Raw genomic sequence first — 14,073 nt, 5'->3', positions numbered from 1 at the left:
GGAGCTCATTTTAAAAGTACCCTTTAAAAGAGTCAGAGATCAATTTCCCTCTGCATTTTCTTTATGTCAAAAGATATTTCCTACTTGACAATTTCCTTATGAATAAACTATACCTATTTGCAACTGCAGAGATACTGAATAACCCCAGAGGGGCCTGGTTTTGCAAAACTGTTATCAGGGTTTGAACATGTGCCCCCAGTCTAGCACCTCCAGTCGGATTAAACAAGGTGCATACAAAATGCTCATCCATCTCTGGTTCAGTGTCCAATATGGCGGAAATGTGTAGGGCCTGAAAACAAAATTAAAAGATAAAGTTACTAGACTTCAGTATTTCTGCAATATACATACAAAGAAATCTGCTAAACATTTTTGACAACAAGATTATACATTTTGGAAAAGATCGCTTCTTTTTTATCTTAATACTGATCCCCATAATATGTAATAGTTATAAGTGTTTCAAGTTACCACTTTCAAGATTTTCAACACTGTGATATATTGCACTGAAGTCTCTAAAAATAAATTTTATGACATTTAAAAATAATGTTGACATTAAAAAAATAAATTTAGGTCTTGATGTTTGCTAACTCTTTATCCTGCTTAGCTACATAACTGCATCAGTCTCATTCTAGTGTAAGAGTCACTGTAAAAAAAAAGCAATTATAGCCATAGTAGGCACAAATTAGAAACAACCCACATGTTTATCAAAAGAAAGACAGATAAACAAATACTGGTCTATTCAGTGCAGTGCTACTCAGCAATAAAAAAGAACCAACTATAGGGGTGCCTGGGTGGCTTAGCTGGCTAAGCATCCAACTCTTGATTTCGACTCAGGTCATGATCTCATGGTTGTGAGATCAAGCCCCACATCGAGCTGCACACTGAGCACAGAGCTTGCTTAAAATTCTCTCTCTCTCTCACTCTCTCTCTGCTACTCTCCCCTGCTCAAGCTCTTTCTCTCTCTCAAAAAAAAACAAAAAACAAAAAAACAAAAAAACACCAACAACAAAAACCCGAACTACTGATGCAACTCAATAGATCTCAAAAACTACGTAGGCCAAAAGAAGCCAGATACAAAGAGTACATGCTATATGGTACCTATTTATATGAACCTCAAGAATCAACAAAACGAGTCTTCAATGACAGAAACCAGAAAGTAGTTTCTCTGGTGAGGGCAAGAGAAAAGAAAGAAACTTCTAGGTGATGGTAATACTCAATATATTAATCTGAGTGTGGTTACATGGGTGTATATATATTTTGAAAGTTAATGACCCATGTACTTAAGATTTTTGAATTTTACTGTTTATACCTCAAAATAAAAACATGGGGAAAAAGACCGTTACATAAGTGAAAGAAAATTCTACTTAATCCAATTTTCTCTAATGTTTAATTTGCCTAATTAACAGAAAGATCTTTAAACACTGTGAAAAAGAATCTTTTAAGAAAAAAATGTTAACATAGTAATTTATATTTTAATTATATTATATATTTATATTAATATAATTCATAATAATGATCAATTATTATAATTAGGAAGATTATATGTTTTATATAGATGTGTATTTATTATAGACATCTATATATTATATATTAATATTTATATAATATATATATAATATATAATATATAATTTATATAATATATAATTATATATTAATTATAATGAATAATTTTTATAATTTAAATAGATAATAAAAATAAAAATGTTTATTAAATTAATTAAATTAAAAACATTTTTTAAAAGAGGAAAATGCCTGTGAATGTAAAGCAATGGAAAATTCATCAAATACTTAAAATTAGAATTCTTTTATATCTATATCAAGATATAAGTATTCTTAAATGATTAAACTTTCAAATTTCCAAAAACATGAAAAAATTGGACATGTAAATAAATACGAATTTAAAATGAGTTAAAGTGTACACAAACTGATCACAAAGAAAAGTGATTACCAGGTAGACTGTTTTTAGATAACATAATTTTAAATACATTACTTTATAATTATACTTTATGTCAGGCTTGAAAAATCTTAGGCAAATGTAGTTAGCAATTTTAAGCTTTAACTGTGTTTTAAAACATAAAATTTAGGGGCGCCTGGGTGGCTCAGTTGGTCAAGTGTCTAACTCTTGATTTCAGCTCAGGTCATGATCTCACGGTTCATGCAACTGAGCCCCGTGACAGGCTCTGTGCTATCAGTGCAGAATCTGCTTGGGATCCTCTCTCTCCTCTCTTGCTCGTATCCTCTCTCTCTGTCTCTCTCAAAAATAAATAAATAAACTTTAAACTGAATGAATGAATGAATGAATAAAATTTAGTTGTGGGGACAGAAAATTATCAATATACAGAAAAGGAAGTTTCAGAAGGTAAACTTCCATAAGTATAGATCACATTTATAATTAACCCCAAATCCAGCATTTCTTCTCCAATAAGCTATTCCTATTCACACAGGATACAGGCTTCTCAAATAAGCAGGCTAGAGTAAGCAATTATATTTTGTTTAATGAAAATGTGGCCAAAAGGATGACTGGCTAGGGCTTAGTGACTATAATAAATGGTTTAGAGTTTTTTAGCTTTTGTTTTAAAAATAATATAAAGTGAAGTATGTTACCTAAATAGTTAACATTTACAACAGCAATATGTACATTTTCCTTATTACTTGCACATTCCACTACCCTATTTGCAGAACAAATTTCTCCACCAGCACTCTATGCAGACTATATAGCACTGTAACACTTTCACATGGTAATCTAATCATCTTTGCCTGTCATCTAGTCTGGGAGAACTTTTTTTTTTTTTCTTTTTAGGACCCAGGGTAGTCCCCTAAGAGAAAATTATTCATAAATATTACTTATTCTGATTAAAGAACATTAGAAACAACCCACATGTTTATCAACAGAAAAATGGATAAACAAATAATGGACTATTGAGTGCAGTGCTACTCAGCAATAAAAAAGAACCAATTGCAGGGGCATTAAAGCCTCATACTATACCTTGAAGCGAACACCTTCTTCTAAAACAATGTAGCCTTTGACAGGGGTCAGATCTTTGGACTCCACTGAGGAGTTTACCTCTGTCACAATGAACTGAACTGTCACAGTTCCAAAGAGTCCTTGTGCAGGTTCCCGAACAACATACAATAGTGCACTACTCTCCTGTATGTAGAGAGCTGTCGGTTCTCTTAGGAAAAAGTGCTCACTGTTGTTAAATGATAGGACTCCAGGGCCATCATCATTAGCAAGGATGGTAATTAACGCTGTTGAAATAAAAATATTAAAGCACTAAATCAAAATAGGGCAGGATATAAGTACTGGGAAGTATGGAGATGTTTCATTATAAACTAAGACAACTCTTTTCTAGATCACCTTAAAAATAAAGGGAATTTTAAAAGGCATTTAATAAAATTCCATATTCACTCATGATATAAAAATAGTCAGTAATCTTAAAATAAAAGGCACCTTTCTCGTCAACCTCAAAAGCCAATAACAAAGACCTAACTCAATGTTGAAACATTGGAAGGGTGCCACTAAAAACAGAAAGACGACAACAATACCTGCCATTACTGCTACTATTCAGCATTGTCCTGGAGCCAGGAGCCAGGTAACAGGTATGAAAACAATGGAAAGGAAGAGTCAGAACTAACACTATTTTCTAGACAACATGATTGTCTTCTTAAAAAAAAAAAAAACAGGAGAAAAAACTTCTTAGAACTATTATAAGAGTTGAAAATGTAAGCTGAGTAACCTTCAAAAACTAAGAGCTTTTTATTTTTTACTACCATTAATGATAATATGAATAATAGCAGTGGAACAACTAATCCTACTGGGAACTTACAAATTGCTTAACCTGTGTTAACCCATTTAATTCTCACAACCCTAGGAGGTTGATTCTATTACTATTTTCACTTTACAAATCCAATGGCTGAAGCACAGAGAGGCAATCTGTGGAAGTACACAAGCTAGCAAGTGGCAGTACTGGTGCTCAGAGCTAGGAAGTGTGCTATGGAACATGCATCTAAAAGATTATTATAGGGGCGCCTGGGTGGCTCAGTCGGTTAAGCGGCCAACTTCGGCTCAGGTCATGATCTCACGGTCCGTGAGTTCGAGCCCCGCGTCGGGCTCTGTGCTGATGGCTCAGAGCCTGGAGCCTGTTTCAGATTCTGTGTCTCCCTCTCTCTCTGCCCCTCCCCTGTTCATGCTCTGTGTCTCTCTGTCTCAAAAATAAATAAACATTAAAAAAAATTAAAAAAAAAATAAATAAAAGATTATTATAATATCTCTATGTACAAGCTATAACTATTAAAAAAAACAACAGAAAAGGGACCTCATTCACAATAGCAACAATACCTAGAAATTAAAGTTAAAAATAGAGGACCTATATGAACAATGTATACAGTGTTAATGTGTGACTGTGACCAATGCTATCAGTGTCTCTTCCATGCCCCCTAGGCCCTTTCAAGACCACTTCAAGAGTTTCTTTTGCCAACTGATCTTTCTACCTGAGGACACCATCAGCTGATGCAGGAATAAAGCCAGAACTGCTGGAGACTTAACACCCAAGAGCATACTCAAACAACGAGGGACAGGAGCTGGTGAATGAATATCCCAACTTCTTTTTAGGACGATCACCCTGAGCTTTGCTCATCTCGGTGTCTAGGAAGGACCCCAGCAGCACTGAGCTCCAGTTGCCCAAAGCAGTACCATTCGTCAGCCCAACTTTTACCAGCCTTCTTCTCTCTCTCTGTCTCACTTCTTCACTTCTCACTATGTCTCCAGAGATCACTTCCTCCAATTAACTACTTCCATCCAAATCCTTGTCTCAGGGTTTGCTTTTGAGGGAACACAAATTAAAGCAATGATACAAAAGATGATCTAAATTAATGGAAAAGTATATCATATTTCTAAATGAAAAAACAGTATTATAATGATGCTGAGTTCTTTCAAATTAACCTAAAACTTGAATTCAACCCCAAAACTATCAAAATAGTTGCTTTATGGAATTCAGTTCATTGATTCTAAAGTTCATATGGAAAAGATACTTGAAAGAATAGGTGAGATGGTACAGAGAAAAAAAATAAAAAGTATTTGGCCTAAAAAAATAAAATGTATATTAAAGCTATGATAAATAAAACTGCTATTAGTACATAAAACAGGCAAATAGAACAGAATTAGAGGCCAGGAAAAACAGATGAAAGAGAGAGAGAGAAAGAGAGAGAGAGAGAGAGATGTTAAAATCCAAAGAAATTCCTGCTGAGGATGTGAAGAAATAAAAATTTTATATATAATTTTGGAGTGGGGGTAATAAAGAAGGCAGCTGTTGTCCTTTCCACTCAATACCCAATGTACTCAACAGATGATCTTAATTACTCATATATACAAAGATTTATATATAAGAATATTTATTGATATTTCACGGAATTTTTGAAATGGTCTAAAGGCTGATTAATGGGGCATAGTTTAAGAAATCACCCACTATCAAAGCACTGAGGACTGTTTTTAGATTTAAAAACAGAAAATCGCAAGTATAAAGTAAACCTGACAGAATAAGATAGTCCTCATGGTCGTGGGCATATAACCTACATAATTCCAAACAGAATTGTATTAGGCCTTTTTTAGGAATGCTTAAGTTTGAGTGCTCTTCTTTCCTATTACATAGAATGTAAAAGGAAGATGTGGATAATCATCTTGTGACAAGTAACATTAGCCTTGTGTGGAAGCCAATATGCCAAAAGGCAAGGAGAAGAGGCAGAGAACAACAAGGTCTTTGGTGGCATGTTAAGTCCTGGTACCACTGCATCTAAAACTGTGTATGCCTCTGGACCCTCAGATTAAATGAGCCAATAAATTACGTTTAAGTCCATTTGAATTGGGTTTTCTATTGTTTATACGCAAAAGATTCTTAATCAACACATCATTTCCATTCCTACAACCCTTTACATACAACCCACTATGTTGTATGTACAAAAAAATATATATTTTACGAGTGCCTGGGTGGCTCAGTTGGTCAGCGTCCCATTCTTGATTTTGGCTCAGGTCATGATCTCACAGTTTATGGGATTGAGCCCACATCAGGCTCTATGCTGGCAATGCGGAGCCTGCTTGGGATTTTCTCTCTCCTCTCTCTCTTTCTCTTTCTCTCTCTCTCTCTCTCTCTCTCTCTGCCCCTCCCTTGCTCATGCTCCCTCTCTCTCTCTCTCTCTCTCTCTGCCCCTCCCTTGCTCATGCTCTCTCTCTCTCTCTCTCTCAAAATAAGTAAACATTTTTTAAGGTATATTTTCAACATACTCTGAATTTGAAACATGGCTGTAGACTCAAGAAAGGTTCTAAATACACAGAAATATCAATCTGTTTTATTAATATGGCAATAAAAGTAAAACCCAGTTCTTGAATTACTCAAGATTCTTTCATGTTTTTTATTACAAATCAAAATTTTTTTCACATATAGACCAATAATTTAGGAATATAAAGGTTAATTAAATTAAGGGAATCCCAAAGAACTCTCAGCCACTAGCTAAAACAAGAGGTTGAAGAGTCAGTCAACTCTTGGTCTTCTAAATGCACCTGACATATCACTACAGAAACTAAATTAAGTGACTTTTAAAGAGACCTTCCAATCCTACAAGTTCTATATTTCCATGAAGTTTTCTCCTCTCTTTTTTACCCTCTCTAAGCAGTCAGTATCATATCTAACAAGCAGTAAATTAGTATGACATTTCATAACAATGTCAAACTGCTCCAAAGAATTGTGGCTCCCATAATGTCTTAGGTATCAGTATACTTCAACTTTATGTGAAAATACTATAGCAATAAAATGATACTAAACAACTTGTCATTCCCTCTATTGGTAAACAGGAAACCAGAGAAGAATTTAAATTCTAAATGAAAGACATTTAGTTATTTAATTTGTAGCTACAGAAATGACTTAATATAATTGTTACTACGAACCTACTTTTTTGTTTTACACACACACAAACACACACAACTACACAAGGCTGGAAGGACTATTATACTGACATAGGGATTCCAAAATGTTGAATTTAAAATGCTTTTTATTCTAAGCATAGAAAACTATCAAGACTTTAATCCCTGTACAACTGCCTCCATGTTAGGAAAACATCATGGGTGAAAGTGAACTGTATATAAGAAATTGTTAATTACCTATTGTTTTTTCCCCCAGCTCTAGTCCAGGAGAAGGATTTGTTAAAATCAGCTGAAATGTTTCATCTCCTTCTGGAATGTCATCATCAAGAACCATGATGTCAATATTTTTATACCTTTCTCCATCAACAAAATGAAGAATCTGGACAAGAAAGTGAAAGTAGGTGGTATTATATATAAATATATGATTGATTTTTCACAGAATATTTGGCAAAAATACAATATGGCTGGCAATATGAAATAAACTTTTTAATAAAAATAAGGGATTTTCCCTTATTTTTTATTGACCTTTTTTATTTAAATTGACAACATTAAGTTTAAAAAGTAAAATGTGTGGAGAAAGAGAAGAAAGTAAACATTTGAGGAATAAAAGGCACCAAGAGACAAATTAAAAAGCATTTTAAAACACTAATTGTGTTTCAGTAAATTAAAACAAAGAAATAAAAGACTTAAAATTTTCAGCACGCCTGGCTGGGTCAGTTAGTAGAGTATACAACTCTCAATCTCAGGGTTGTGAGTTTGAGCCCCATGTTGGGTGTAGAGATTACTAAAAAATAAAATAAAAACTTAAAAACTAAAAACCTTAAACTTTCAAGAAGCATAAGAAACACTCCAGAAAATATGTTTCTAATGATATAAATATAATGATATAAATTCTTTGACACAATAACTTGTGTTCTCCATTATCATATATTGCAATAAGACAGTGAATAAAATAATATCAAATATTAAAACAAAATAATAAATGAATAAAATAAATAGAGAATAATGTTTAGAACTAAAAATTTACAAATTTTACTAAAATAGTGAAGGGAGCTATTCCATAACGTAGAAGTCTTCTACCCTAATTTAATATGCAATACATAATAGTTCATTACTTTCAGATTTATTACTACAAGACCTAAGTCACTATAATTCACAAGGAATTCACCGATGGGGTGAAGATGTAATCCAGCCCCAGCTGTGCTTCCAAATTCTGGGCATATACAAACAAGGAAACATGGCCAAGAGTCCTTTTGCTTCGCTGAGCTACCAATGTTAAACTTCCTTTGGTTTCATTTACTGCAAACCTAAAATAAACATAATACATTAATCTTTTCCTTGTAAGATTTTATTCAGTAGATAAAAAATCTGAAACTCAGAAAAGGACTCTTACACAGCTTTGGTCTTACCTGCTATGTTGCCATTCGATTACACCTCGAGCACCATCATTGGCATCAATAATAATTTGTGCAGTCAAGCCCTCTGAATCTGAAAACAACACAGAAATATATTTTTAAATAGAAATGATTAAAAAAGAATGATTTGACACAGAATTTAAAGACCATCCTTTGAGATCATATAATTTCTAATATAGAGATATCATAGACATTACTCAAAGATGTTTAAGAAAATAAAATATAAATGCTTATAATATTTGAATAAGAAAACTTTTTCCTAACAAGAACACCCACTTACTGAAATCTAATGAACTGAGAACAATATAAAATAAGCAACTGAGGTTATGGTTTTATTTCTATTATTTTAATCCATTTCAAGAGGAAAGGAAAATAGGGACCACTGGACGAAGTAGAAAGAACAAGAAAAGAGAAAGGAATGGGAAGAGAAAGGCGATAAGTACTGCAGAGAAAAGTGCAGGTTTAAGGAGAAGCAGGGAGAGACAGGGATACAAGGTGAGACAAAACGGAAAGATGGGGGAAGGTTAGGTGGCACAGAGACTAAGACTGAAGTTTTATCCCTTTTTAACTTATACTCGGTCTACCAAGTTCAGTATATTCCCAGTATTCATTATTCAGTCTTGAAATATTAACCGTGTCCCTGTTTAGTTTTTTAATATTTTGTCCTTTCCCCTTTAAAATTTGAAGGCTCTACCTTACTCTTATGATACTTCTAACAGTGGCCTAGGTGGGGAAGGGATACGGAGGGCGTAATTCTCTCTGAGCGAAGAGAACATTGTCAAGAAAAGAATATAAAATCAAAATTTGTGTCCATCAGACTAGAGGCTTCACAGCATAAGCCCAGCTCCACCATCTCCTCACTGTGTGACTCTGGGCATGTTACTTAGCTTCTCCTAGCCTCCACTCCCTCATCTGTAAAATGCTCAAGTGTAACGAATGATGGTACTGACATATAAAGCACTTGAAACAGGGGCATTAGAAAGCACTCAACAGAAGTTACACTATTTAAGTTACCTCTAATATGAGTATAAAGAAATATGAAGTAAGTTTTCTTAGCATGAACAGTAATTATCTTATAATAAATACTGGATATAAACAGCTTAGTCACCGGAGTCATAAATTCCTTTTGTAAAAGAACCAAACCTTTTCACATACAGTAAAACCTTGGATTGCAAATAACTTGTTCTGTGAGTTTTCTGCAAGAAGAGCAAACATTTCTAATAAATTTTAACTTGATAAACAGGCAATGACTTGCAATATGAGTAGTATATGACGCCAAATGTCACATGATCACAAATGAGGCAATGGTTCTTGAAATTTGCTTTGATATTTGAGTGCTTTGGATTACAAGCATGTTTCTAGAACAAATTACACTCGCAAACCAAGGTTCTTACTGTAATATGTTATAAACTCATTATTCTCTTCCGTTATTTTCAAAGTTGTCATACTGAGTCTCACAAGTGAATGAGGAAAACTTATTCCTTAGGTTACTCCTCTTGGCCATGCTTCTCTTCCTTGAACCCAGGCTAATTTCCCACCATCCAGCCCATCTTCTAACCAAGGGAGGGGGAACAGGCTACCACAGGGCTCACAGCCCACACTTCCCAGGCCATCATACCTACAAGCTTCAGACAAAATTCTCAATACTAAATGCCCAAACTGCACACTAAAGATTGTGTTTTAAAATAAGAATACACCTTGTTAAAGTAATCTACGTAAATCTATACTGAGGTTCAAGTTTTACCTTTCAGTCTGTAATGAATAAAGTGAATCTTTTCTAAAGCATGAAAAGAAAGAGGTAAAAGGTCAAAAAAGAAGCAGAGAACACAATAAACAAACAAAAGTACTGCTTACCCTAAAGAAAAATAAAATCATCTGACAGTTTGGAGATCTAATAAAAATAGCAAATTAAATTTTAACAGGAAAAATGCCTAAGAACTAATTCTATTTTTAAGATTACAAATTTCGTCATAAATAGTTGTAAAATTTAGAAAGCATGACACAATAAATAATTCTTGAATGTGTTTATGACGTCCAATGTACAAAAATGCAACAGATGACAATCTCTAAATTAAAATAAACCTAAAAGCTCACTATATTTTCTTTCATAGCTGAGATTAACAAGTATTATAAGCGATTACTTCTGATTTAAAAATGAATAACTTTACTTCATTTGCAGTGAATAAACGAAAACAAACAAAAATCATACCTAGTCTAGGAGGAAATGAAGTTAAAGGAGCCATGATAAGGTCAACATAAGTTAAATTCACAAGGAAATATTCTTCTAGCTCTGGTATGTCGTCCTGCAAAAATTATATCCATTAAATTCCCTATAGTTACGCTCTCAAAGTCATGACCTCTCACAAGCAGTTTTTAAAATTATCTGGTAAATATATACACTTAAGTAGTATATAACAAGTATAAAAATGCAAAGCTAGAATAGAAAAGATTTAAAATTTTAAATAAACATTCTTGGCTATGATGTTTTTTTCAGATTTGACACCAAAAGCAAAAGCATAAATAACCAAGTGGGACTACAACACACTAAAAAGCTTCTGCACAGCAAAGGAAACCATCCACAAAATGAAAAGACAACCAATGGAATGGGAGAAAGTATTTGCAAATCACATATATGATAAAGAGTTAACATCCAAAATACATAAAGAACTGCTACAACTCAGCAGCCCCTCCCTCCAAAAAAACCCCACAAATAATCTGATTTAAAAATGTACAACAGATCTAGTTATTTTTCCAAGAAAGATGTGGCCAACACATACAGGAAAAGGTGCTCAATATCACTGATCATCATGGAAATGCAAATCAAAACCAGAATGAGACATTACCTTACATTTCTTAGAATGACTATGATCAAAAAGACAAGCGATAAATATTGGTGAGGATGTGGAGGATAGGGAGCCCTTGTGTACTGTTGGTGGGAATGTAAATTTGTACAGCCACTATGCGACACAATATGGAGGTTCCTCAAAGAATTAAAAATAGAACTACCATATAATCCAGCAATCCCACACCAGGGTATATACCCAAAGGTAGTAAAAACAGGGTATCGAAGAGATATCTGAACTCCCATGTCCGCAGAATTATTCACAGTAGCCAAGATACAGAAACTTAAGTGTCCATCAATGAGTGAATGGATGGGGAAGATGTGGTGTATATATACATGATGGAATATTATTCAGACACAAGGAAGACAGAAATCCTGCCATTTGCAACAACATGGATGGACCTAGAGGGCATTTTGCTAAGTGAAATAAACCAGACAGTGAAAAACAAATACTGCATGGTATCACTTATATGTGGAATCTGAAAAAAAAAAAAAAAAAAAAAAGAAAGAAAGAAAGAAAGAAAGAAAGAAAGAAAGAAAGAAAGAAAGTTAAACTCACAGAAACAGACAGTAGCAAACTGGTGGCCAGGGCCAGGGGCTGGGGGGGTGGGAGAAATAAGGAGAAGTTGGTAAAAGAGTACAAACTCAGCTCTAAGATAAATAAGGTCCAAGGGTCTCATGTAAAACACAGTGACTATATAGGTAATAACATTGTTATCATATAATTGAAATTTTAAAAATTCTCAGACACAAAAAAAGATAAACAGGTCAGGTGATAAATATGTCCATTAAACAGATAGGAGGAATCTCTTTCACAAGTATACATGTATCAAATCACCACAAGGGCACCTGGGTGGCCCAGTCGGTTAAGCATCTGACTTGGGCTCAGGTCATTATCTCACAGTTTGTGAGTTTGAACCCCCGTCAGGCTCTGCACTGATGCTGTGGAAAGCTGCGTAAGATTTTCTCTCTCTCTGCCCCTTCCCCTGCTCATGTTCTCTCTCTCAAAGTAAATGAACTGTTTTTTTAAAAAAATCACAATATACATTTTAAATATCTTACAATTTTATATATATTTTGGATTCTGCATAAGTGATACCATGCAGTATATAATATTTCAATAAAGCTGAAATTTTAAAAAAAATAATAAAAGTATAAACTTACACCTATTGTACGATAAGTTATTAGGTTCAACACACAAAACTGCTAATATATTTTTTCCTAAACTGATATGTCAACCAATAACACAAATATACAAAACTAATAAAACTTAAATATAATGGAAGAAAAGAAGGTTTTAAATTACCTTACTATCCAATGATTGGAATGTGGAATACAATACCATGAAAAAAAAATACAGACTTCACAGTCAAGGAGACCTAACACCAAATTCTGTAATTTTAAGTGAGTTACTTAAAGCCTCAGCTTCCACCATGGGGGAAACAATTGGGGACTGTAATAATGATTAAAAATAATGAGTATGGAGTGCCTGGCCTACAGAGAGTCCTTTAAAAGTGATAGCTATTTGTGATGGTTAATTTTTTATTTTTTTATTTTTTTATTTTTATTTTTTTTTTTTTTAACGTTTATTTATTTTTGAGACAGAGAGAGACAGAGCATGAACGGGGAGGGTCAGAGAGAGGGAGACACAGAATCTGAAACAGGCTCCAGGCTCTGAGCTGTCAGCGCAGAGCCCGACGCGGGGCTCGAACTCACGGACCGCGAGATCATGACCTGAGCCGAAGTCGGCCGCTTAACCGACTGAGCCACCCAGGTGCCCCGATGGTTAATTTTTTAATGTTTATTTATTGATTTTTGAGAGGGGGAGAGAGAGAGAGAAAGGGCATAAACAGGGGGAAGAGTAGAAAAAAAGGGATAGACACAGAATTCGAAGCAGGCTCCAGGCTCTCAGCTGTCAGCACAGAGCCCGATGCGGGCTCGAACTCACAAACTGTGAGATCATGACCTGAGATGAAGTCAGATGCTTAACCGACTAAGCCATCCAGGCACCCCTGTGATGGTTAATTTTAATACACTATTACTTTTAATCACTAGTTCCCATAACAGCATTGAAAATAAGGCAGATATCCAAAACTTAAGGACTAGCAAAACCCCTGTCAATCATGACAAGACAGTCAACAATATTTACATAAAAACCCAATGTCTGTGTGTGTGTGTGTGTGTGTGTGTGTGTGTGTGCATAGTGTCAGTACATACATTTTGTATTATTCATTTTATTTAATGGAGATGTATTTCATTGTGAAAAAATAGGAAATGGTCTCTAAACTATCTTCTATACTATACAGACCAATGGGAGTTATAGAATCAGTTATGTAAAAGGGACAGTCCCTTACTCATCCCCACTGTTCCTCACTCTCATGCAGCAACTCCCCTATCACTGCTCACCCTGTCCCCCAACCCAGGCCTGGCTTATTTCTGTGTACAGGCCTGTAGTCTCTTAACCTCATGCCACTCAGGGAATAGAAAGGGCTACAAAGACCTAGGGAGGAAAAAAAAGGTAAACTGGAAACTCTATGTTCATAAAACTAGACTCTGCAAGGAAAAGAAGGGTTGGCTACATATTTTCTGTTTTAAAAATTATCATATCTAAGGAATAATCCATTTATTCATATTTACTTATTGTATTAATAGGTTACATATTTGAAAGAAGACTTGGCTTAATGTTTTGTTTTGTTTTTACCAAATTGTGTTACATGTCACATGCTGAGTATTACCTTTTATCTTAAGGCTCTAGAGATCTCATACTACTGTATGAGGTCACTATGCAATGGTAATCAACAAAGTGTAAGAGTTACTAACTTCAGATGATGAATGGTTTACACTACTTAGAATTTTCTAAAAGTAAAAAGCTTCTGAGCAAATAAAACCTTTTCAAAAACAGAA

General features: G+C 34.3%; 1 protein-coding gene across 1 annotated transcript in view; it reads right to left on the bottom strand.

The window, feature by feature from the left end:
* ADGRV1 (adhesion G protein-coupled receptor V1) overlaps positions 1-14,073 on the bottom strand; it is a 559,991-nt gene that overhangs the window by 413,500 nt on the left and 132,418 nt on the right. Inside the window, exons 39-45 of the mRNA XM_042956013.1 lie at positions 10,537-10,630; positions 10,072-10,104; positions 8,322-8,400; positions 8,081-8,219; positions 7,150-7,291; positions 2,986-3,248; positions 114-289 (exon numbers count right to left, since the gene is read on the bottom strand). Of these exons, the coding sequence (XP_042811947.1) occupies positions 114-289; positions 2,986-3,248; positions 7,150-7,291; positions 8,081-8,219; positions 8,322-8,400; positions 10,072-10,104; positions 10,537-10,630 (926 nt within the window). The remainder of the gene's footprint in view (positions 1-113; positions 290-2,985; positions 3,249-7,149; positions 7,292-8,080; positions 8,220-8,321; positions 8,401-10,071; positions 10,105-10,536; positions 10,631-14,073) is intronic.

Source organism: Panthera leo, chromosome A1 (assembly GCF_018350215.1).
Source record: "Panthera leo isolate Ple1 chromosome A1, P.leo_Ple1_pat1.1, whole genome shotgun sequence".
Lineage (NCBI taxonomy): Eukaryota > Metazoa > Chordata > Mammalia > Carnivora > Felidae > Panthera > Panthera leo.
This window is presented reverse-complemented; position numbering and strand designations above follow the sequence as displayed.